The following is a 26,261-nucleotide window of genomic DNA, read 5'->3' as shown; positions in this document are numbered from 1 at the left end:
AAGGTTATAAACCACTGATCTTTCTGAATTTGACCTTCTGGAATTACTTTTTGGTTCTAATCTTCAGGTTTCTTACTCTTTCAGCCATTTTACATTGGCAAACATACTAGACATTAGCATTCTCTTTGGGGTTTAAGAACTCCACTGAATCCCAAAATGCCCTCTAAGTTACGGAAGATATTCAAGGCCATGGTTCCTAGCCTTTTTGTGAGTTCCTTTTTTCTTTTTCGGAAGCCTTTTCCCCCCTTCCTAAACAAAAACTAAAACCCATACAATAAAGGTTAGTAAAAAAAAGTTCCCACATTGGTCATGTTCAAATATAAATGTCTCATTCCAGATTGTCTTTACGTCTTTCTGAGAGGAGGTGACTGGTATGATTGATGTTCAGTCCTCTGGACTCATGGTTTATCATTGCACTGATATAATTCTAAAGTTCTCCAGAATTATTTTTCTCCAGTGTTGTCTTTTGTTTGTGTGTGTGTGTGTGTGTGTGTGTGTGTGTGTGTGTGTGTGTGTGAGAGAGAGAGAGAGAGAGGCAATTGGGATTAAGTGACTTGCCCAGGGTCACACAGCTAGTAAGTGTTAAGTGTCTGAGGGTGGATTTGAATCCAGGGCCGATGCTCTATCCACTGTGCCATCTAGCTGCCCCTCAGTGTTGTATTTTTGTAAATTGTTCTCCCAGTTCTGTTCGCTTCACACTATCCATTTCATTATTTCTTGTGGCACAATAAAATTCCATTGCATTGTTTAACCATCCCCCCAACAGGTAGACAGCCCCTTAGTTTCCAGTTTTTTTTACTATTTTGAAAATAGCTGCTATAAATTTTTTTGCATATTATGGGTCCTTTTTCTCTTTCTTTGAACTTTTTGGGAAATAGGCCTAGTAGTGATGGTGGTGGTTGTCATTGAGCCTTCGTTTTTAAAGAGGACCATAACATCAGAGTGATGTCATGACTTGCAGTGAACTGGACTTAAGTGAGAGAGGGCTGAGCAAGGTCACCAACCTCACTCTCTCCTCCAGAGCCACCTGGGTCCACTGGCATGATATTTGTTTAAGCAATTGGGATTAAGTGACTTGTCCAGGGTCATACAGCTAGTAAGTGTCTGAGTTAAGATTTGAACTCAGGTCCTTCTAACTTCAAGGCCAGTGCTCACCTAGATGACCCTACGTCTGGTAGTAGTATAGCTGGGTCAAAGGGTTAGTAACTTTCTTTTAGTTTTTATTTATTTTTGCAGGGCAATGAGGGTTAAGTGACTTGCCCAGGGTCACACAGCTAGTAAGTATGAAGTGTCTGAGGCTGGATTTGAACTCAGGTCCTCCTGAATCCAGGGCAGGTGCTTTATCCACTGCGCCACCTAGCTGCCCCCGGTTAGTAACTTTCTAGGCAAAGTTCCTAACCACTTCTAGAATGGTTTGTCTAACTCATGGCTTCACTAGGAATGCATAAGTGTGCCAAGTTTTCCTGCAGCCTCTCCAACAACTGTCATTTCTGCCAATATGATGGGTGTGAGGTAGAACCTCAGAATTGTTTTAATTTGCATTTCTCTAATTATTTGGTGATTTGGATTTTTTTTCATATGGCTATTGGTATCTTAGATTTCTTTCTTTGAAAACTGTTCATATCCTTTGACTACCAAATGGAGAATGGCTCTTAATCTTATCAATTTGAATCAATATCTTATATATCTTGGATATTAGACCTTTATCAGAGGAATTTATTACAAGATTTCCCCAATCACCTGTTTTCCTTTTTAATTTTAACTGAATTACGTTTGTATAAAATCACTTTAATCTTAGGTAATAAAAATTGTCCATTTTATCTTCTGTGATCCCCTATTCCTTGTTTTGTCATGAACTCTCCCCATATCAAGAAAGGCATCTCCTTCCTTGTTCCTCCAATTTGTTGGCAATGTGACCTTTTACATCTAAGTCATACATTCATTTGGAGCTTATCTTTTGGGAAGTCTTGAGATTACAGAGAAGGAAATGAGGTGTCTGGGTGCAGCGGGACAGTAGTCTTTTCACCGAACTGAGTAGGAGACAGGTCTCTACTCTGCTATCCTCCAGGGTGATTGTTACAAAGCTCAAATTCAGTCATGTCTCATTCTGGATGTTCAGAGAGGTTTAAGTGACTTGCCCAGAGTCATAATCTGAAACTGACAAGAATCAGGCAAAGGGCTAAGTGGAGAAGAATCATAGAAGAGAGGGTGAGGCCTAGCTTAGGTGATCTGCTTCAGGCTAAGGCTTCAAGATTTACTAGCAGATCTTGATCTACTGGTTGGGGACCCCAGCCGTCAGTCTTTTCTTTTGCAAAAGCCTACGGCAAGTGCAACTCCAGTTCTTTTATTTGCCCACCATATGGCCTTAATCATTTGAACAAATGAGAGCTAGTCCCCAAACCTCAGTATAGTCATTAGCTTCCATCTCCTCTCTCATCAAATAGTTCTTCCAGAATGGATCAGAAAAACAACAACAAGGTAATTGATTATAGAGTTTCATCTCCTATCTCTCTTCACCTTCTGGTAGTGTTAAAGGGCCAAGGGGTGGAGAGCAGGAGGCAAAGACAACAAAGAAAACCTGATAATTTATAATCATACAATATGTCAAACGTCATATTTTTCCAGACTGAAGTCTGCTGGGAAAATTGCAGAATCCCAATTGGTTTTTTTTTCAAGTTTGAGTATCTTTATCTTTCCAGATGGGCAGCTAGGTGGTACAGTGGATAGGTTACAAGAGCCTGGAGTCAGGAAGACTCATCTTTATGAATTCAATTCTGGCCACAGACACTAGTTATGTGATCCTGAGTAAGGGACTTAACCCTGTTTGCCTCAGTTTCTCATCTGTAAAATGAGCTGGAGAAGGAAACGGCAAACCACTCCAGTATCTTTGCCAAGAAAACTCCAAATGGGGTCACAATCTTTCCAAAAAACAAAGTCATTAAGGGGAAGGGAGAAAGGATTTTTAGCTTTTTATAGTTAGGTTGTTTTCTCATTGTCCAGCCCATTTCTTTATTTTGAACCTTGTGTTAAAGTTGAGCTCTGCTCTTGGCAAGGAAGGGGCACTGTCCCAAGCTTCAGGCTTTTTCGCACTGCTGTTTTCAGACCTAGGTCTGGTGATTCAGAAGTTTTTGGTGCTTCCTAGGTGGTGTGATCCAGGGAGAGGTGTAGTCAGTGTTCTCCTAGTCTGCATTCTGGAAGGCTTCCTGTTCCCCTGGGAACAAAATCAATATTGCTCCTCAGGGCCCCTGCTCTCTTACTGTGACCCAGAAGAGCTGCCGAACAGCATCCTGTTCTGTGCCCAGTGCTAGTCCAGGGATCCCCTGTAGTCTCTTTCTATGATGAGAGACAGAAACAAAGGGAGAAGCAGCCTTGGGACCATCTCATCTAAGGCTGACAAGGAATCATCTGATTTCTTGCCTTGGTGTTTGTTCTTCCTTTTTAGGTAAAGGAAATTGGAGACCCCCAATATTGTGAGTTACAAAACATTCAAGAGTCAACAGGTCTGTGCTGGGCTTTGCAGCCAGCAGTCCAGCTTTGAGGCCCAGCTAGAGCTGAGACCAGGGCTTATCCCAGCAGCCCAGCACGGATGCCACATTGGAATATGCATTTGGTGGGATCAATGGGACTGACTAAAGTCTAATTTTATTCTCCCCAGGGACTAAGAAAGTGTTGGGAAGGGGCAGCTAGGTGGGACAATGGATAAAGCACCAGCCCTGGATTCAGGAGGACCTGAGTTCAAATCTGGCCTCAGACACTTGACACTAGCTGTGTGACCCTGGGCAAGTCACTTAACCCTCATGGCCCCGCCCCCCAAAAGTGCTGGGGAGAGTGTGCCTCTGAGGTATGTCTGCGTGTGGGGATGTTTATACTTCTGTCCTTGCTAAATCTTCAAAGTAAATCTCTTTGTAAAAGATAATCAATGTTTATTGGTTAAATGGAACTGGGTGCATCAGTGGTTAACAGTTGGTGGAACCACACAGGAATGAGGACTCAAGGCAATTTCTTTGGAGGAGAAACATCCCAACTTGCTCCCCACCTTCCAAAAAGAAGATACACTTTAGAGTTTAATCTGCATCATTAACATTTTCCCCATCACTTCTTAAGACTAATGAATCAAGCCTGGATTTATATAGTGTTTGCCAATTTCCAAGATGTCTGAAATAGTGAGTCCAAAGCTCATTTCTTTCCTTTCTTTGTGTGTGTGTGTGTGTGTGGGGGGGCAATGAAGGTTAAGTGACTTGGCCAGGGTCACACAGCTAGTGTCAAGTGTCTGAGGCCAGATTTGAACTCGGGTCCTCCTGAATCCAGGGCTGGTTCTGAGCCACCTAGCTGCCCCGCCCCCCAAAGCTCATTTGTTATAGATGTAAAGCAAATCTGATAGAAATGAGTTGTAAGAACCATGGGCACTTGACAGAGTCTAACTTGGTCCCAATCCCTCCTTTGCTACTTACTACCTATTTCACCTCAGGCAAGCTCCTTCTCTCTGGGCCTGTTTCCTCACCTGTCAAACGAGGGGGTTGGAATAGATGCCCCTTCCAGGCCTAAAGCAATGATATTATGATTTTCCACTTTGTTCTCTTGGAAGTAACTGAAGAAATACAAGTTTGCAAATGAGCTGGTCTTTGGGAATTTTTCATGTAATTTGTGATGTGTGCATGTGTGGAGAGAGGGAGGAGAGGAGAGAGGGAGAGAGCGAGGGGGGGGAGGGGGAAGAGGGAGGGCGGGAGAGAGGGAGAGAGAATACGAATGGTAAGTTTTTCAATCTAGGACTTTTTGTTTGGTTGCCTCGGGAACAAGGGCCTGGTAATGCCTCTTTAGCTAATAACAGACACAGGAGGTTTCTGGCACTTGAAAAGACTGCTTGGTTATCAAGGCCAAGTATAATAAGTTGCCTCTGCAACTTAAATGGCACATTATTCTCTAGGTAAGAGCTCCTATTGCTTTAAGCCCAGGGCCTTTAGTTAAAGGCCTTGCATTGCAATTCCTACTGTGACCTTGGGCAAGTCACTTCATAGAATCTCTGAATCAAAGGGTTCCTGGGGGCCACCTAGTCCAACTTAAATAAGACTGCCATCTGAATAAGAATGCTCAGTCTCTACTTTGAGGTCTCCAGAGAATGGGAGACCACTGTGTTCCTAAGGTTGCCAGATCTGATGCTTCTTCTTCTTCTTTTTTTTTTGCGGGGCAATGAGGGTTAAGTGACTTGCTCAGGGTCACACAGCTAGTGTCAAGTGTCTGAGGCCACATTTGAACTCAGGTACTTCTGACTCCAGGGCCGGTGCTTTATCCCAGATCCTCTTTTTTTGGCGGGGCAATTGGGGTTAAGTGACTTGTCCAGGGTCACACATCTAGTAAGTGTGAAGTGTCTGAGGCCGGATTTGAACTCAGATCCTCCTGAATCCAGAGCCGGTGCTCTATCCACTGTGCCACCTAGCTGCCCCGCACCCCCCCCCCCAATCCGCTTTTAAACCATCTCTAATGAATGGGAAGGACAGCTAGGTAGTGCAGTGGATAGAGTGACAGGCCTGGAGTTAGGAAGACTGGAGTTCAAATCCAGCCTCAGACACTTACTGGCCGGGTGACCCTGGGCAAGCCACTTCACCCTGTTTGCCTCAGTTTCCTCATCTGTAAGATGAGCTGGAGAAGGAAATGGCAAACCACTCTAGTTACTTTGCCAAGAAAACCTCAAGTGGGCTCACAAAGTCAGACATGACTGAAAAATAATTTAACAAAAATGAATAGGTTTTTCCTACCATCAAATCAAAATCTGCCTCTTGGCAAATTCCCCTTACTTTTCTGCCTTCTACTTTGTGGTTCTCAGCAGTACACGTATGATCCTTTTTCCACACTACAGCCCTTCAAATCTGAAGAGCATTACTCTGCCCACCTATGTTTTCTGGTCTCCAGGCTAAAGTGTTCTCATGTCAGTCACTTATTGTGGGGGACTGGGCCTGAGGCCCTTGAACATCATCCTGGTTGCTCTGTCCCAGTCATTCATCACCTTTTTAATACCTCTCCCTCTCTCTCCCCTTCAGGGCCTCATTTTCCTCCTCTGTAAAATGAGGGGGTTGGATTAGATTTTCTCTAGTCTGGATTAGGGCTGTCACCACACTATTGTATGGAGCTTATATTTAGTGGTAAATGTTTGTTGGAGGGACTGAAACATCAATTACTCCTCCCTTTATACTTTGATTTTGTTTTTTTTATTTGTTTGTTTGTTTGTTTTGTGGGGCAATGAGGGTTATTCGACTTGCCCAGGGATACACAGCTAGTAAGTGTCAAGTGTCTGAGGCCAGATTTGAACTCAGGTCCTCCTGAATCCAGGGTCGGTGCTCTATCCACTGCGCCACCTAGCTGCTCCTACTGTATACTTTTAAATTTTTTTTTTTCTTTTAGTGAGGCAATTGGGGTTAAGTGACTTGCCCAGGGTCACACAGCTAGTAAGTGTTAAGTGTCTGAGGCCGGATTTGAACTCAGGTACTCCTGACTCCAGGGCCGGTGCTCTATCCACTGCGCCACCTAGCTGCCCTACTGTATACTTTTAAAGTCACTTTTTTTTTTTTTTGCAGGGCAATAAGGGTTAAGTGACTTGCCCAGGGTCACACAGCTAGTAAGTGTCAAGTGTCTGAGGCCAGATTTGAACTCAGGTCCTCCTGAATCCAGGGCCGGTGCTCTATCCACTGCGCCACCTAGCCGCCCCCTAAAGTCACTTTCTCAAAGTTTGAAGCAGAAGCAAGAGCAATGTAAGATGAGGAGGAGGAGGATGGTGGTGATGATGATGATTGTACTTACTTTGCTGGGCTATTGTGAAGAAAATTCTTCAGGTATGAGGTACTATATAAATGTTAGCTATTATTGTTGTTGCAATAATCAACCTCATGAGGGGGCATTAATGACTTGATTTACATCAATTCAGCAAGTGTCTACTGTGTGTCAAGTTCCATCCTAGGCCCTGAGAATACAAAGAGAAAAATAATTTCCTCAAGGGGCTTATATTCTTTTTAAAAAATTAAATGCTAATTTAACAGGTATTTCTTTTCTCTCCTTCCCCCCAGAAAAACAAAAAATAAAATCCTCATTACAAATATGCATAGTTAAGATGCATACACATTCCTGTAACTGGCCACGTCCCAAAGTCTGTGCCTGATCCTTGACATTTATGCTACCACTTCTGTGTCAGGTGGGTAGGGTACTTCATCAAAGGCCCTCTGACCTTCAACTGGAGGGATACATGTTCTCAAGTAAGTAGATGCAAACCATGTAGAAAATAATTTCAAGATGGAGAGAGGCCTAAGGACTGGAGGAATCAGGAAAGCAATCAGCAAACTCATGTAAGTAACATTTCACTTGTGCTCTTCAGGAACCTAGGGATCGGGGAGATGCAGATGGAGTTTTTCTCACATTTCAGACATAGGAGACCCCTTTTACAATGCCACGGAGGAAGATGGAACATAACGTATAGGGAAGATCGGGCAGGTCAACTTGCCTGGACTAGAATGGAAGAAAACCATTAATATAAAATGACTGAAAAGTGGATGGGAGACAGATTGTGGAGGAGTTAGTATCTTATGCTACATGCAATAAAGGGGTGACATAATCAGCTTTTAGAAATCTCTCTTTGGAAGCAATGGTCCTGGATGCAAGAGGACCTGAGTTCAAATGCGGCCTCAGATGCTTGATACCTACTAGCTGTGTGACCCTGGGCAAGTCACTTAACCCTCATTCCCACCCCCACCCCCCCCAAAAAAAAAGAAAACTCTTTTTGACAGCTGCGTGGTGGGAAGGCTGACTGTATAAGAAAGAGACTGGAAGCAGGGAGACCAGTTATTTCCTAATAACTACTGCAATGACTGAGGTGAGAAAAGGTAAGAAAACAATTACAGCTATGGCTGTTGAGAGGTGTTAGCTGAATGGGTGACACTTGATTGTTTGAAGTGGCTTTCAAAGCACTCTATTGGGATGCAACACGGTTGAGTGCATTTCAGAGAGCAACATAAACAATTAGAGGGTCTATCTCCTCTCTCCCAGAACACTGTTCATGGAATCTGAGGGCTCGAAGGGAGCTCAGAGCTCTCACACTCTAAGGAAGGCCATCTGCAATGCAATCGTCAAAGATATGTGTAACCTTAGCAAATCCGACTACTTCTCGGATCGCTTAAGTCTAGTTCCAGAGCTGACAGTCCCCTTATATAAGCAGAAGGGGGCGGGGGGAACCCAACCTAAGGGGTGAGGCCATTGAAAGGAAGCAAGCAATTAATCTGGATCCTGCAGAAGTCTAAAATGCTCTCATGTCATTGCTTATATAAGCGTAAGGAGAAATAAGCATCCTAATACAGGTGCGAGGCAAACCAAATACCCACATATCCTTTTGTGGGGAGGGGTTCCTAGCTTAGGCTTCATGTACTTTTTCCCCCCAACATCCTGACATCGATATTTCAACAGTTTCTGTTGTAATCCTATGTTTTATACATTTAAAAGTATTCTTCTGAGGTTGCCAAAAGGGGTCCCTGACACAAAAAAGGTGAAGGCCCCTTGCTCTGTGGGGACATTTTCCTTTGCAGCAGGGTCTCTGGAGAAGTCTGGGTAACCCTCAAGGAACGGTAGTCATCAAGAAGGTGTGGCCCTGCATCTGGGGAGAGACTTTCCTAATTTGGGAGTTCCCCAGAGCAGTGAAATCATAGGTCTTGGCTCTACTTTTATCCGATCCCCAGCTCCTAATAAAACACTGCAAGTACTTTATGAGACGTTGGTAGGATGAGAGTGAACTACAGCTTCACCGTATTGGGGTGGAGATGCCGTCCGTTGCCCTACGGTCATCCTGCCTCACTGAGGCTGTTGCCTCCATAGGATTCATTCTGGCCCACTTCTACCCTGGCACCCCATGTCACCCCATGTCACCCCACGCAGAGCTGAGGAGCTCAGGTTCTGCTTGGAGGGCATTTTAACAGTAAATTTTGCCTATGCCATCCACCAAATAGGTCAGTTTTATTTTGTGAGGTTTTTTGGGGGGAGAGGGACATCTTTGAGTTAATTTTGTTTGCAAATCGGTGAAGTCGGAGATTTTAATCCAGTAGATTGCAGTTCATTTCAAAGTTGTGACGGGAGAGAAAAGCTACAACCTGCCTTGCAATGGCCCCTGCCCGTGCTAGAGGTAATGAACGCATCCAAAGCCTTCTCCCTTTGTCTCCTCACAAATGCTGAGAATTGAGCACCATCTAGAGGAGATATGTTTAACCAGCTAAGAAATTTGCCATTGTTGTAAAGCTATGAATCATTCCAGGATCTAGTGCAGGACCTCTAGGGACTAGGCCTTAGATCCCAGGGACATGAGGCTAGCCCAATAGTGACCAAGTGTGCCCTCTTGGAATGACAAAAAGTGGAGGACCCACCGAAGGCCAGGAAACCTAGGTCTGAATCTCACCCCCAGATACTTACTAGCTATGTGGACAGGACTATGTACCCCCCAAAGCCTCAGTTTGCTCATCTGTAATGTGGGGCTAATGATGCTTGCACGACTCATTCACCTCATAGGATGGTAGTTATCATCACACCATCACAATGATAAAGGCAGCAGCAAAGAGGGCCTACAGTTTAAAGGTATGGTGCTGGTGTGGGATACCACAGGGAGCCATGGGACCATGGGACCCCACTGCTCCAAAAATGCTAGAGGAAACCCAGGGCCAAGTGGGGGGGGGGCTTTAATTATAAATATTGGGCCAAAAGCCACCCATTCCTAGTCACCGGCTTTGGGTAACAACCCCAGCTTTTTGTTTTGGGCCTTTTCTATTGGTTTCCAGCTTGGGTTCTTGTTCACTGCTCCTCCCTCTTCCAACTTCACTCCTTCTCAGCTAAAATCCCTGCTAAGTTATTAACTGATCCCTCCCCGGTGCAACTGCATTTTTATAGGGAGCTGTAGAAAACAGGAAAAAACAAAACAAAAAACAATCCCTCACGAGGTAGAGGGGACACCATAGTGCATAGAGCTCTGGGTTTAGAGTCAGGAAGACCTAAGTTCAAATCCAGCCTCAGACACTTACTAGTTATGTGGGAAGCCACTTCATCTGTCTGCGCCATTTTCCTCATCTGGAAAAGGGGTGTAATAATAGTATCTTCCTCCTAAGGATCAAATGAGATCACAAAGCAAGGTGCAGTAAAGCACGGTGCCTGGCACATAGTAAGAGCTTTAGAAATGTTAGCTCATATTATTATTCTGAGCTCATAATGGGTGGAATGACAGGGGATATGGTCGGCACGTATGGGCAAATGTCACCTATTCTTTACTCAAAAAATTCAGTGCTGGAAACTGGAGCTAGGATGGTGGGAAGAGTGAGGCGTAGCTCCCCTCCACCCCAACCATGGCTTTTAGGGCAGTTAGGGTATTCTCAGTGGTCTCAGCCATGCCTCGGGCAAAAGGTTGTTTCCAAGGGCAATGACTTCAGGAGTGGCTCTTAATGCCATCTAGTTCTAAACATTGTCTCTGATCGATCATGCCACATCACACTGTTGATTCAAATCTGGCCTCAGACACTTCCTAGCTGTGTGACCCTGGACAAGTCACTGTTTGATTCAGTTTCCTCATCTATCAAATGAGCTGGAGGAGGAAATGGCCAACCACTCCAGGAGCTTTACAAGAAAACCCAAGAATTGGACATGACTGAAATGACTCAACAAAGCCTGGCAATCTTTTCAGTGGAGACACAGACATCCAAGGCAGCATGAAATAGTAGACAGAGTGCTGGATCTGGGTTCAAATCTCACTGCAGACACTTCCTACCTGTGTTCTGGGCAAGTCACTGCTTCTCTGTACCTTCGATTCCTCATATATAAAATGAGAGTTGTTGAACTTGATGGAATCAGTGATTTCTAAGTTTTGTTCTGGCTTGAAATCTATGATCCTCCATTTTGTGCTTGGATGAAACAAAATCAATTTTCCCAGTGTAAGACTTTACATTTAACTCCATTAAATGCCCTTTCAAGTTTTCTCTCCTCCAAGCTAAACATACTCAGGTCTTTCAACTATAAACCTGGACTTTTATGTTTTGTCTGTCAGTAAAGGAGACCAAGTTGGGAGGGCTCAGGAAGGCACCGAGTGGAAAAGGTTAAAAACAAATCCCCACCTTTAAAAGCACTCATATGACACAGACTCCTCTGATCTGAAGCAGGCTTGGGTGTCTCATCCTAGAACTCTTGGAAAAAACAAACAGCTGCAGCTCCACCTGCAGAGGAAATCAAGGAACTTCCTAAAGTGTTTCAAAATGCAGTGGAAAACCTCCGAAACTCATGGCCTGACAGCAAAGACCACGGGGCTCACAATGTGTGACCCCAGGCAAGGCCTGATACAGATACAACTTGGGCTTATATTACCTACCTCTCAGAATCCGGAGGAGGAAAGAGACTCTTGTTTTTGCTCAACAATAGGATGAGTCATAGTCCAAGGGCCTCTAAACTCCAACGGATGACTCCTCCCTAGGTAAGGGGTGACTCCTCCTCCCACGCCGCCCCCAGGGCCCTCAGATGTCCAGCTGAGCCGAGTCTGGGGAAAGTGAACTGGGAAAACACTGGGATTCTCTACCATGGGCTGCTTCTTGGGAGAGTTTTTCTTGGGAAAGACTAGACTAGATGACTCAGCATACTACGCCACCAGACCCTAGCAAAGTGAAACCGACAACTGGCACCCTAGACAGTCTTCTGCAGAGGCATTGGGATGGGGCCTCATCTCCCACAAGCTTGCATGGACAATTTTCCCAGGGAACCCCATAGCACCTGGGAAGAACAATGGCAATGTTTGCAAGCTGTGGGGAAGGCAGGGTCTGATTGTTAGGATGTTTCGGGGGTGTGTTCAATACCAATTCCAAAGAACACAAACTCAATGCTAAAATTATATAGAGGGCATTTTTAGCTGGGGTCAGTCATTACATATCATTTTCAATAGCACTTAAAATTCAAAGTAAGGTCACAGGAGAGAGAAAATGCTTGACAAGATTCTTGAGACAGCTCAGAGTGAGGGGCTTGACTCTGGCAGAACTGGGTCATTGCTGCATTGTGCTAAGGTCAGGAATGAGTATCTGTTTAGAATTCCTCCAAGTAAAACTCAAAGCTACATAATTTCTACCCTCATCACTTGGTACCCCAAGAACTGCTTTTTTAGAATGTTAGTAGCCAATTAATTCTGACAAGACTACTAACCTAGTGGAGTCAGGCCCTGAGAATGGCTCCCTAATGCTAACTATCTTTTCTTTCAAATTAACCACAAACTCTTTCAGGAAATATTTATACCGGAAATCCTCAAGCTCCCAGGCAACCAGTAGAGCAACCGCCCAGAAGTCACAAGCCCAGGGCCAGGAAGGCCAAGCTCCCCATAAAAGTCAAAGACGAAGTTTTAAGATGAAACTGGCCATGGCGGGATTACCAGCCATGCCCAAGGTAGAGGGGTACACACCATCTTAGTTGGTCAGCAGGTTCACCACACAGCTACAAAACCTGATCTGGGAGGGCCCAAGCATAGAACAATGAAGAAGCCACGGTCAACAGAATAGTCTAGTGAGCAGGGCCAAGCTCTGCATGAAACATCTGAGGGCCAAACTAAGCAAACTCAGTTACCCAGAAGTCTCCACGGTACAGCCATGCTTTGTTAACTGACGTGTTTGTCACTAGTTGCTCCTGAGGCCTGACTTTACAGACTGAAGATAGCCAAATTTAATTCAATTGATTAACACAATAGTCAGAGAATTATAGAGAGAGCAAAGGGGCCTTGCAGATAACCTAATCCAACGCCCTCATTTTCAGATGAGGAAACAGGCTGTGGGTGGGTGAGGACCTTGCCTGCGGTCACCAAGCTAGCTTAGGAAAGAATAAGGTTGGCACCAGGAGCCAGGTGTTGCAGGACTGCTATGAGAAACCTGAGTCATTTAAAAACAAAATGACATTTACTCAATGTTGGTGACCAACTTTTAATTAGACATTTTTACTTTCTGAGACATAGGCTAACCATCAACAACACGGTAGGGGGTTCAGCTGCCCCACTGTTATTTCATTGGTACAGTAGAGCAAGATTTACAAAGTCTTTCAAATTCTGCAACTCAAACCAAAACAGCTTCATTTTGGAAAACTCCAATGCCTTAAAAAAATGTAAACAGTTCATTTTTACATTGTTGTAGAAAAGAATTTCTAATGAGTGCAGCTTCATTTTTTAAAGTGAGCTCTCACAGAACCTAGTGCCCATGAATAAGGAATGAAAAGTGTTCTTTACATAGAAACATTGTGCTCCAGTGTGAAAAAAAGGGAAGAAATGCTATTTCTATATACACATACAAAGAAAATTCCCAAATCCACAACAAGTTGGGCCACAAAAACAATTTGTCCTCAGATTAGGAAATTGATAAAAACATTTACACATAGCTGTTGACCTACTGGAAGCCTGCATTACCTTCTCCAAGTCACTCACAGAATCCAGAGTCCAAAACCTTTAAAAAAAGAGAAGGAATTCTGTGCAAAAGCAAAGGTGGTGGTGTTTTTTGTTTTTTAACTCTAAACCCAAACCATTTTCCTTTCATTGAACAGCTAAAAGAGCCTCTGAAGAAGTGAGCTGTTAAATTCAGGGCATGTAACCAAAAAAAGGCACACACAGGAGATTCATAGATGAATATATTTCATGCAGAAACCTTTGCATGTTGACAACTATAGAGCAAAACCACAACCATTTTTAACATGTCAGGCCAACCACTGAGCAAGTCTCTTTTTGCACGTACCTGGCCGGCTTACTAGCTCACTGACACTGCCTCCCAAAATATATTAGAGCTCAACAGTGTAAAACAAATGTTAGCCTGCAACACTACTCCGATGCTCAGTCACTTAGGATGCTGACAGAAACGTACTCATCTCTGTTTATTTTTAATTGCTTTCTCACAAGTCAAGCTACACATTTCTTTTTGTTAATAAACACTTTGATTGCTCCAGTGAAATCAGCAGATAGAAGAACTTCAGTATGGTCGGTCTTCAGGGCACCTGCAAAGCATTAAAGACAAAGTGTTAGTGACTCCTAAAGAAATGGAAACTGAAAGCCGGAAGAGCTACCTCAGCCACACCTTCTTCCCTTTCTCTCATAGCCTGGCGGACACCACACTTCATTCCACCTTTTGGGGGAGGGGGAACGGGGGATCCTTTTCTCTCAAAGCCCTTCACTTTACCACAAGCCTTTCTTTACCGTTCTGAGTGTCCTGGACCCCTGGGGCCATGGTCTAGCGAAGTCTATGGACCAACCCCCTGCTCAGGATGCTTGTAAAATGCATATAATACTAAGGTCTACAAAGGAAACCAAAGGTTAGTGAAATATAGTTAACTAAACAATAAAGTCCCAAGGTCACAGATCCTCTGAAATATGTCCATGACCTCCCCCCCTTAGGGTGCCCATGGACCCCAAGCCAGGACTCCCCTAGCTTGCTCATCATACCCTGCTCAGGGGTTTACCTCTTACTGGGCTTCATCTTAGCCAGTTTTCACATAACTGCTGAGACAAGCTACATCTTGCTACAGTAACCAGAGTTTCTAAACCAAAATTTGGAACACAGACCATGCATGATAAAGGTCATTCTTTTGCAGAGCCTTGTTTAAAGACACTACTTTTTTGGGGGGTGGGGTGGGGGAATGAGGGTTAAGTGACTTGCCCAGGGTCACACAGCTACTAAATGTCAAGTGTCTGAGGCTGGATTTGAACTCAGGTACTCCTGAATCCAGGGCCGGTACTTTATCCACTGCACCACCTAGCTGCCCCCTAAAGACGCTACTTTTAATCCACTGTTGGTGTAATTATGAACTGATCCAACCATTCTGGAGAGCGATTTGGAACCATGCCCAAAGGGCTATAGAACTGTGCATACCCTTTGAGCCAGCAATACCACTGCTAGGTTTATATCCCAGAGATAATAAAAAAGGGAAAAGGACCCACATGTACAAAAATATTCATAGCTGCTCTTTTTGTGGTGGCTAAGAATTGGAAATCAAAGGAATGCCCATCAGTTGGGGAATGGCTAAAATAGCTGTGGTATATGACGGTGATGGAATATTACTGTGCTGTAAGAAATGACAAGTAGGATGATTTAAAAAAGGCTGGAAAGACTTGTATGAATTGATGTATAGTGAAGTGAGCAGAACCAGGAGAATGCTGTGCACAGAGACATCAATATTGTTTGATGAAGAACTGTGAAAGATTTAACTATTCTTAACAATGCAATGATCCAACACAATCCCAAAGGACTCATGATGAAACATACTATTCACCTCCAAAGAAAGAACTGACATTGATGGAACACAGACTGAAGCATGCTATCTTTCACTTTCTTTCTTTTTTTTTTTTCATTTTAATCAAGTTTTCTTGTACAAAATGACTAATGTGGTAATGTTTTGCATAATTGCACATGTATAACCCATATCTGATTGCTTACTGCCTCCGGGAGGGGGGAGGGAAGGAGGGAAAAATATTGGAACTCAAAACTAGAAATAAAAATGTTTATTACTTAAAAGACACTAGCTTTTCTTGAAATTGGGACTGCCCCCAGAAGATGGAGACTACTCAATACATGCCCCCACCCGCGACAGATAGTTCTCTGTCTCAGTCTCCCTCTCCCTCCTCTCTTTCTCTGGGTCTCCGCCCTACCCTAGCCTTCACTACCCGCCTCAGAGTCTGGACTGACTCTAGGGTTTGCTAAGCACAGTTTAGGGTTTCACAAGATGGCAGGAAGCTGGAGGGTTTCTCAGTCCTAAGAGTGGGTGGGGTGGCACAGTTGGCTCTCCTGCCCAAACTGAGCTCTAGCTTCTGGGTTCCACCTGCCTAGACTGACACAGCCACCGTGAGGGACAGTAAAGTCACTGCAGTGCACCCTGGCTCGGCACACAAATCTAATCATGTGAGATCAGACTTAAGAATGCTTGCAATTCACAAGGGGAAAAAAATCAACCCTTCACGAGCAACCTGGCTGCTTGTTCCAGGGGCCTGAATGGGACACAAGTGAGCAAGCCAGTTTTGGTTAGCTCTATCACAGACATGTCCTAAGCCATTTGAAAACATTCTTTCCCTTTCTTTTGGCCTTGGGTCTCCGGAATGAAGGGCAAAGGCCTCTGGGATATGTGAAAGGGAAAGAGGGAAAAGGGAAGAGCAAGGATCAGATGAAATGGGGCCACACTTAAGTTTCACTTTTCCTCCCAAAATGTGGGAAAAAAATAAAATCAGATATAACCTTTTGTGCCATACCCTGGGATCAATTACTCCTAGTTGACTGCCAAGGAACAAAAAGACATCCCAGCAATCTATGAAAAGTTTTGCCTCTATTAAAGAGACCAGAACATCCTTGATATGGGAAGTACTGAATGTGGAATCAGGTCTCAGACTGAATCCTGGCTCTGCCATTTACTACCTTCTCTAGGCCTCAGTTTCCTTATTTGGCAAATGAGGGGGTTGGACTCAATCAGAGGCTTGTAGCCTTGGGGTCTGTGAACGTGGATGGACAAAGCAATTCTATCTTCATTTTGACTAACCACTAACTCAAATGTAGCATTTCCTTCAATTAAGAATGTAGGAAGGGGGCAGCTAGGTGGCGCAGTGGATAAAGCACCGGCCCTGGATTCAGGAGGACCTGGGTTCAAATCCGATGTCAGACACCTGACACTTACTAGCTGTGTGACCCTGGGCAAGTCACTTAACCCCCATTGTCCCCCCCCCCCCAAAAAAAGAATGTAGGAAACAAGCAGGATTCTGAGCAGGAGTGAGAGCAAAGGTTTCTTCAGCAGCCTGAATACCCGAGGTCTGAGATCAATAGTAAGGTGAAGGCCCCTTAGGAATGAAGCAATCTCCAAGATCCCTTCAATATCTGCACTGAAATGATCTGGTAAATATGGAGTGTCAAGAAAAGTTGGCCCGCTTAGATGAGGGCACTGGGGGCTTTCCTCCACCTCTTTTAAGATCCAAGGGCTCTTTCCCGATTTGTGCCAAAGAAAACCATGGCCCATAAAAGCATGTAAGGGATGGAAAACAAAGGCCCAAAGATGATGACTTGAGATGCAGGAGATCAGCTGAGATGGAATGAGAGAAGAAACAAAGTTGAGAGTGTTTATCTGAACATGAATCAAGTGAAACTTCGTGAACTAATTCTCCTGATTTGAAGTGAAGGATCATTCGGACAGGGCCTAAGCTGATGGTGACTTCTCCTAGAGAGCGATTATTAATGATGGAGATAGTATTGCAAAGGGATAGTTTAAAATGCTTAGGAAGAGGAAGCTAGGTAGCCCAGTGGATAAAGCACCGGCCCTGGATTCAGGAGGACCTGAGTTCAAATCCAGTCTCAGACACTTGACACACTTACTAGCTGTGTGACCCTGGGTAAGTCACTCCACCCCCATTGCCCCCCCAAAAAAATGCTTAGGAAAACAAAAAGTCTCTGAGTGACTCAATCAGGATAGCATTCAAGAGGGACTGAGCATCTCAGTGTAAGTCAATGTGCTAAGAATAGAAAAGTTTTAAAAAATGAAATTGTCCCTGCCCTCGAGAAGCTGAGATTCTATCAGGGAGAGGGGGAGATTCAATAAGCAAATAAATACCAGGCTACTTGGGGGAAAGAACACTAACAACTAAGTGAGGGGAGTGGGCAGTTGAACTGAGCCTCAAAGAAAGGGGAGAATTATAAGAGTCAGAGATAAGGAGAAAGAACATCCCAGGCATGGGGCACAACTTGTGCAAGGCCATGGAGATGGGAAATAGAAGGCCAACTAGTATGGCCAGCTTGACCTGGGCCTTGGTGGGTAAGAAGGAATCTGGTGGGGTGGGCTGAGGCCAGACAGTGGAGTGATCTATTTACCAGGTGGAGGAATTTGTACTGAATTCTGGAGGCAGTAGAGAGCCACAGGGGAGAGGCCTGGTGAGATCTGGGCCATAGGAAGCTTTGGGCAGCAGTGAGGCAAACAGCCCTGGGGGAGCAACTAGATGTAAGCATGGAAACGGTTACAATAAACAAACATATTGCTTTGTTTTGCTTGACTCCATGGATTTGCTGGTTTTTCTTTTTTAACTTTTACACATTTACTTTTTTAAAGCAATAAATATAAGTGCACGATTGTGGCAAAATCTGCATTAGTTATAGATTGAACTTTTGCAAATTTCTTGTTTTTAATTTTTTTTGTCACTCCAACACTGTAATGATCTCTTGTGGGTAAAGAGAATAAAGGATGGTGTTTGTTAAGTCTAGTATCAAGCATAAATTTGACAGCTCCAGCATTGGGATGGAGGTTAATCTGTTTGCTTCCACAGTGAACGATGTCATACATTTTATTAGGTCGTCAATGTATGAGTAATTGTCAACAATTATCAAGAGATCCAAAAAACATTGTATATCAAAGTTTTATATTCAAAACTGTTCATGTTGTTAGTATAGCAAAGTTGAAGGTACAGTGAACTCCTACAAGGATTTGTTAACAAAGGAGAGCTGGACTTCTGCTGGGGATAGGGACAATGGGTGGGTAGTGACAGCGATGAAAAAGAAAAGATTGTCAATGAAAATGGCTAAAAAACACACAGAAGAGAGCAGAAGAGAAGCACAGAAGTTTTGTTACTATCATTTACATCTAATATGCACTTAAGAAAAACACCCTCCAACTGTCTCTTTCACATACCCTCTTCATACCCTCTGCGAATTTTGAAATGTTCCTGTTGGATGATGTTTGTCAAGGTCACAGCAAAAAGTCCAACTCCCAAATGGTCCAGCTGAGAAGAGTCTGAGGGCCTAACCCAGGGGAGAAGCAGTGTGGATGGAGAGCAAGGACTGGCTTCAATGGATGTGGTGACTGCAGGACAGCAGGCGAAGGACAAGGAGGCCAAGAAAGCCCCCCAGATTATGAAGCTGGGTGGCTGGGGAGGTGGCAGGGATGGTATGATCAAGTTGGGAGGAAGGGCTCACTCCTTCTCTTCTCTTCTGTTTGAGGTGGTTTGGAAAGGCCTGGATGCACTATCTAGTAGCTAGCTGGCAGTGTGGAGAGGGAGTTCAGAAAAGAGATATGATTTCCCTGGTATAGGGGAATTCCTGCTGAAGAAACTCCCTTTGCCAATGTGGATGAATACTTTCTATGTAACTTCTTGGTTTAGAGAGCTCCCTGGGGGCACTAAGAGATGCAGGGACCTTCTCAGAGTCAAACAGCTAGTAGATGTCAGAGGCAGATTTTGAACACAGGTCTTCCTGACTCTAAGCTGAGCCCTCTATCCACAATGCCACATTGCCTCTCATGAGAGATTAAAGCTGGACATGTAGGCTTGAGAGATAACTGAGTCCATGTTAGTGGATAAAATCAAAGGAAAAGAGAAAGATGCAGGTGTAGAGAGAAGGGAAGCAAGCCCAGGACGAAGCCATGCCTTGGGGTACAACCATGCCAGGCATTAGGAGATGGGTGATAAGCCACCAAAAGAGACACGCAGAGATGAGAGAGAGATTGAAGGGGAGGGGCTTGAGGACATAAATAGAGAAGTTGGCCTTAGCAAGAAAGGCTACCCACTGCTCAGAGATTGGAGCCAAGGATGGCCTTCATTTCCCCCATCAGGCAAGGGTGTGACAGATGCCACAAGAGGCGATGAAGAGAGAGTTTTCCCACAGTCAGGGAGAATGAAACTCTGTCAGGGGAGAATACATGACTGGCAGAGCACTAAGGTCTCAGTTGAGATTACAGAGCAGATTAGCAATGGGGCCCAGTCAACAGTGGTGCAACTTCCTCCAGAAGCACAGAAGTAGGGACAGATAAATGAGATGCTCGACGCAATCTAGGCTGAATTTTAGTTAAGGTGTGAGCGTGATACAAGACAGTCAAGCTTCAAACTGCACTAAGACTTTGGGCATATCCTGTGAATTAGGCTCAAGTGAGGCCAGAGCAGGCTAATGCAGCAGCAGAATGAAAAAACTAGGCTGGTGTTTGTTTATCGGACATTGTACAGTTTGCCAAGTGGCTTACATCTGCTGCTCACCAGGGTGATGAACAGTAGCCGTGATCATTATTCCATTTTACAGATGAGGGAACTGAGGTTAAATGACTTGCCCAGAGTCATAGAGCTAGTAAGTGTCTGAGACAGATTCCAAGTCCAGAGCTCCATCCACCTGTCTGCTTAGGGAGAAAAGGTGAGGCTGGATGGATTGCAGATTGGACCGATGATAACGAGGAGTTTTAGGAGGAGTGAGATGAGGAGAGATGGCAGGAAATCACGGTCAGGGAGGGAAACTTCAAAATCAGAGCTTAGGCAGGTGGGAGAGTGATGGTGCCCTGGGAGTTAAGGGCATTAATGAACCAGGAAGAGATCCAGCTGTTGGAAGGGTCGACCAAAAACATCCCCAAGTCCTCGAGTATAAGGAGAGGGTGGAGAAGACGAAACAAGAGCCAGGTACTGCAGGCGGATGATGGAGCTTCCAACTCTGGCCCTCACTGGAGCTGTGGCCCCCATCCATGTGTGTTGTGCTCTCCCAACCACTAACTAAACGAAGCGGTCTTTTCTCAGTCCTCTCCCTTGACTTTTCAGTGGCCTCTGACACTGCTCACCACCTGCTTTCCTACTCTCCTCCCAGACTTGCTCCTATCTTTTTTTTTTTAATACTGCTTTCTCTTGCTTCTTCTCTTAGCCTGCTGATTGTTCCTTCTCAGTCTCCTTTGCTGAGTTATTCTATGTGCTCCAGTCCCAACCCTTAATATAGGGATATACCTCCGGGTTCTGTTCTGAATCATCTTTTCTCTCCCACCAACAGCCTATGGGTCAGACATCTCTATTGGGATGTCCCATGGGCAACTCCACTTCTACATGTCCAAATGAAAATGATCTCCTCCCTCCAACTCACCTTTCTTTCTAACTTGCCTATTTGTGTCCTTTCAATTGGACACGTTTGCTATCTCCAAGTCATCCATGACTCGGCCCCCACACACTGCCCTGTAGTGTCCCATTGGTTGTCAAGTCTCATCAATTATACCTTCCAACATCTCTCCGAAGTGTCCCTTTCTTTTCACTCAGCTCCAGCCTAGACTACGGCAATGGCCTAATTCTTGGTCTCCCTACCTCTAATCGCATCCAAAGCCGCCAAAAGCATCCTCCTAAAGCAGAGGCTGAGCATGTTACTGCCCAGCTCAAGAGGTGCCAGTGGGGTTCCCTATGGCCTGCAGGATAAAACACAGACTCTCCTCTGTTTGACACTCAAAGCCATTTCCAATCTAGCTATCTTCCTAGACCAATTTCACATTCCTCTCCATTTTGGGGGGTGGGGCGGGGCAATGAGGGTTAAGTGACTTGCCCAGGGTCACACAGCTAGTAAGTGTCAAATATCTGAAGCTGGATTTGAACTCAGGTCCTCCTGACTTCAGGGCTGGTACTCTATCTACTGTGCCACCTAGCTCCCCCCCTTTCCTTTATATAATCTAGGTTCTAGATTTGAGCCAAACTGGCATCTCCAACTTCTGGGTCTTTGCCAAGGTTAGCCTCCATTCCTCCGATGCTCCCTTCACAGGTGAGCTCAAGCATGGGCCTCCTAGCAAGAGGCCTTTCCCGCTTCCCCAGTTTTTAGTGCTTTCCCCATTGCCTCTCAAGATTTTGTAATGGCTCTGCATTGTACTATTATTGCTCTATCTGTATTATTATTGTCTTGTCTTCACTGATCTGGGTACCCGGTCTTTCCCCTAAGTGGAACGTAAGGTCCTTGAAGGTGGGGCCTGTTTTCTTTTTGTCTTTGAACCCCCAGCACCTGGCAAAGGGCCTGGCACTCTAAGTGCTTGAATGCTTCCAGAATTGAATTAAAAGTGGATTTCTGAGAAATGTAAACCTGAACAGAGGGAGACATACTAGGGAAGTATTCAGGGCTTTATAAATTCACTGCATCCAACAAGCGGGGAACTGTTTTTCATAGACACCCAGTTCCTATCAGGTGTCCCCTTAAGCTATATGGGACTATCAAATACCCAAGGGACCAGAGCGGTTGGGCCAAATTCAATGTAAGCACCTACCAGAAGGGATGGGGTCTGATGCTTGTGAATCGTTATCTTTACCATTAGCTTCAGCCTTCTCTGATGGAACTTCCAGCGATAGCATCAAACTTGGGTTTGGAGCAAAGATTGCGGATGTGACGACTGCATTGTGTGCTAGAGGAAAAAAGACATTTCAGGAAGACTAATCTGCCACTGGAAAACAAGGCCAGACCTTGAAATGACAAATGTTATGGGTATAAATTATGCCACGTTTCTGCTAAAATGCCCTTCAAAATAAGCATCAAAACTAATTCTAAAAATTAGGCCATAAAAACTCTTGAAATGAACTCCTGGAACATCTCTGATATTCCAATGCTGTCAAATTTTAATGAACTCAATCGAACTTTTGCCTTTTCACTTTTGTACTTCTACGTGAAGCTGATGCAACAAAGATTAAGTGAGTAGACTTACCATCTGAAATAACAAGTGAACTCAAAACTGAGAACTACTAGAAGTAGGCTTATATTTCTCTTAGAGAACACAGAAGCAGGATTTTACCTTTAATCCCTTCCCAGAAGTCATTGCGATCTCTTCTGACTGATGTAAACTTGCTTAGGTCATGGTAAGTACTCCAAATATAAACATATTTATCTTCTGAGCCACTAACAATGTATGTAAAATCATGGCTAAATTAAAAAAAACACACATTTAGTAACTAGCAATGGGACTTTTTCTTTTAAAAGACAGAAGTGTAAGAGGAAGAAATACAGGCTGTCCCCAAAGTCTTAGTGCGGTTTCAAGCTATTAAAGCTATCAAAGCTTGAAACTGCACTAAGGCTTTGGGGACATCCAGTATGATTCTGAAGTTGTCCTTTGGCTGGATGTTATGAGGAAGTGCCTTTATTTTCAGAGAAACCACTTTTTCTACCAGCAGGCCCAGACCTGTGACTTCATCCAAGTAGGGAATTCCTGGTATGGAAGCTCCTTACACCAGCCGGGGACTGGCAACTTCTCTCATTTATAGTCTTCGTGAGTCATCGGGGACGCTGCAGGATTAAGTAACTTGTCCACAGTCACTCAGCTGCTACATGTATAAAGGACCAGAGGTAGTACGGAGCAGGGCTTCTTAAACTTTTTCCACTCTTGACGCCTTTTCGCCTGAGAAATGTTTACGCGACCCCGGGTACATCGGTATAGCAGGTAGGTAGACAGAACCTTTTACTGTTGCCAAATTTTTCACGACCCCCACATTCAGTTACATGACCCCACATGGGGTCCAGACCCATGGTTTAAGAAGCTAGGGGATAGAGGACCTGAACTCAAATCTTACTGACTCCAAGACTGGTCCTCCCCCTACTACTTTGGTACTTCAGCTTTGTGCTTTAAAGTATAATTTTCAAGTTTTATATTTAGAGCCAGAAGAGAGCTTTAAAGACCATTGAGTTCTCCCTTATTTTACAAATAAGCCTTTACCCATACTAAGTCATACAGTCGAAGTGTTTTAGGATGAAAAGCAATCAAGGCCTCCATTGAAAGGAGCCCATCAAATCCGAAGAAGATGCGGGGCTAGCTGGTGCCCACAGGTTCAGTTACTTGCCTGAAGCTGCCTAGAGAAGTTGGGCAGAACTAAAAGGTGAGTACTGGGAAGAGGAGGGGCACCTGCTTTCAAGGCTGGAGCTCATTTCTCACCAACAGATCGATGATGTCAAAGTGTTTGGAAACATCAAAAATACCTTATTTCTAAAAGGGGGGGGACGCTCTGACGCCTTCCGGCATTTCCCATCACCAATTTACCTGAAGCTTGCTTTGATCTGGCTGCTGCTGTTGACATAACCTTTGTATTTCATAGACAATGACAAATCTCTAAGGTCATATAGTCTAATTCTGGAGTCATTTGAGGTCACCAGTATCTAAAAACATATCAAAGGAAAAGTTAGATTAAAACATTAACTTCTGGGGGAGGGAGGAGGAGAATGACAGCCAAAGAAGAGAAGCCCAGTGAAACACAAGCATTCTTCAACAGAAGAAAGGGAAGAGACTCTTTCATAAAGCCCTGGACTTTCCAGTGGACGGCCAAGACCACGGGCAGATATTTGGGCTACAAGAATACAGTACCTTATTTTCTCCAGGCAAAGGTTCAATGCCGGTAATTTTTCTTCCAACTCTGTTGCGTCCTCTGGTAGATCGTACATGTATTTGTGTATGATATTTCAAATGCTAAAGGGAGATTTTCAGGGTCTCTGTTAATTTTGGCAATCTTTTAAAGTAAAAGCCAGCATTTCCCAACTTCCCACAACAAAATGGTCACTGCCCGATGTTGTCATACCGGCAAAGCACTGACCTCAGTGTCATAGAAGATGCATCGTCCATCGTAGGTGCCAATGACGGCATATTTGCCATTCTGACAGAAATTGGCGGCTGTGATCAGCTTGGTTTGGCCATCCACCTCATTCCACAATGCCACTTTTTTGTCAGGAATGTTCCAGAGTCGGAGTTTTCCATCCAAGGACCCACTCAGAAAATACCGGTCATCCTAAAGAAGAAAAGAACTGTCCCCTTACTTCAGCAAGTGACCAATTCATGCAAGTACTCTCTCTGATTGGGTGTGAAGCAGTTGTTTGTCCTTCATTCTCAAAGAGGATTTATGACATCGGGAAGGTGATGTCATGACTTGTAAGTGAATTAGATTTAAATGAGGGAGGGCTGTGCAAAGTCACCAGTCTCATTCTCTCCTCTGGAGTCATCCGGATGCAGTGGCAAGATATAGATCTGGATGACTGGATGGTCCCTTTTTAAACTAAGGTCTTTTCCAGGTCTCAACCTGTCTGAGGCAACACCCATTCAATGATTAAGGCTAGGTAAGAATGAAGCAAAGAATGACCTCTTTTACCTAGTCAAAAATAAAAATGAATCTGGGAGGGGAAGACCCTCAGAGTTTCTGGCCAAAGCAGTGCAGAGCAATGGAAAGAGTTAGAGAAAGAACACCTGAGTTTGAAGCATGCCTTCTGATACTTCAACTATCAGCAAGTCGCCTAGCTTCTCTGAGGCGGTTTACCATAGCAGACTCATTATGAAATAGAAAAGGCAGATTACAGTTGATAAAAAAATGAAAATAAAACAAGGAAGGTTGGATTTAATGACCATTAAGATGCCTTCTAGCTTTGAATCTATGATAATCTTTGTTAGGAGAAAAAATAAAAAATAAAGCTTAAAGAACAAAATGGGAAACAAAGTTCTTGCTATACATTCACTTTGCTGAAAACTTGTTTGTTCATGGCATTCATCTCCAAGTGGGAAGCTCATTTTTATCAATTATCAGATCATAAATTCAAAGCTGGAAAGGATATGACAGACCAAGCCCAACTCTGTCAATTTACAGGTAAGGAAAGTGAGGCCCAGAGACTGAAATGACATTACCCAAGGAGTGTTTGAACAGTTTGAAGGACAGTTTGAAACCAAGGGTGGTTTGAACCCAGATCTTTGAATTTCAATTCCAGTGTTCTTTAGGCTACAGACCAAGGTCTATTCTATGCAGGAAAGAGTTTATAGTAAAGGCCTACACTGGTCTTTAAAATCTATCCTAAGTCACTTAACTCTCATTGCCCTGCCAAAAAAAAAAAAAGTTTAAATTCTATCCTGAAAAACAGATTATTGTGAATTCTCTTAGCCAGTGCTGACAACTCTTGGAGATACCTGGTTCACTTTGACTGGCACTATAACTTAAGAAAATAAAGTGTCAACTAGAACCCAATTGAGTTCCACCTAACTCAAATTTTCAGAAGGAAAACCTGTTTGAAGTTTTATAAAATTAGATAAATATAACTTTGGCAAAATCCTGATCTATTTGTGATGAGCCCCATCAGCCTGCTGCTATTATAGGATCCCAACTCTGCCTGTCCCTACTCAGATGGGCACCCATGACCATCCAATAACCCCCCTTCCATCTGGGAACCTTTAAATGCTTGATAGTCAAATGGAAGCAAGTATGAATAAAAATGATTTTGTTTCTACAAAACTCATCTTCAGAAACACAGTTCATTACCTTCAACAGCTCTTACCAAGCCTTTCAAAGTTCAGAGAACAAAACTAGAGCTGGAAAGAACCACCGAGGCTGCACTCCTACAGAGGAGGCAACTGAGGCCCAGGGAATGGAAGCGATTTATCCAGGGTCACATGAGTAGCACCTGGAAGAACCAGAATCTGCACTCAAGTCTTCTGACTGCAAATCCAGTTTTGTTTTATTTTTTTCCCACTTAACCACTCTATTGTTCTTTGGAACAAATGATACCTGGGCA

General features: G+C 44.1%; 1 protein-coding gene across 2 annotated transcripts in view; it reads right to left on the bottom strand.

Annotated features, from left to right (window-relative positions):
* Positions 1-13,631: 13,631 nt before the first annotated feature.
* WDR44 (WD repeat domain 44) overlaps positions 13,632-26,261 on the bottom strand; it is an 86,507-nt gene continuing 73,877 nt past the window's right edge. For both annotated transcript variants that reach the window (XM_043974342.1, XM_043974343.1), the window contains 6 exons: positions 24,308-24,499; positions 24,082-24,183; positions 23,761-23,876; positions 22,525-22,652; positions 22,006-22,140; positions 13,632-14,004 (listed from right to left, as the gene is read on the bottom strand). In XM_043974342.1, coding sequence (XP_043830277.1) covers positions 13,910-14,004; positions 22,006-22,140; positions 22,525-22,652; positions 23,761-23,876; positions 24,082-24,183; positions 24,308-24,499 — 768 coding nt within the window. In that variant the 3' untranslated portion in view covers positions 13,632-13,909. The remainder of the gene's footprint in view (positions 14,005-22,005; positions 22,141-22,524; positions 22,653-23,760; positions 23,877-24,081; positions 24,184-24,307; positions 24,500-26,261) is intronic.

This window comes from Dromiciops gliroides, chromosome X, assembly GCF_019393635.1.
Source record: "Dromiciops gliroides isolate mDroGli1 chromosome X, mDroGli1.pri, whole genome shotgun sequence".
Lineage (NCBI taxonomy): Eukaryota > Metazoa > Chordata > Mammalia > Microbiotheria > Microbiotheriidae > Dromiciops > Dromiciops gliroides.
Note: the sequence above shows the minus strand (reverse complement) of the source record. Positions and strands in the feature narration are given on the sequence as shown.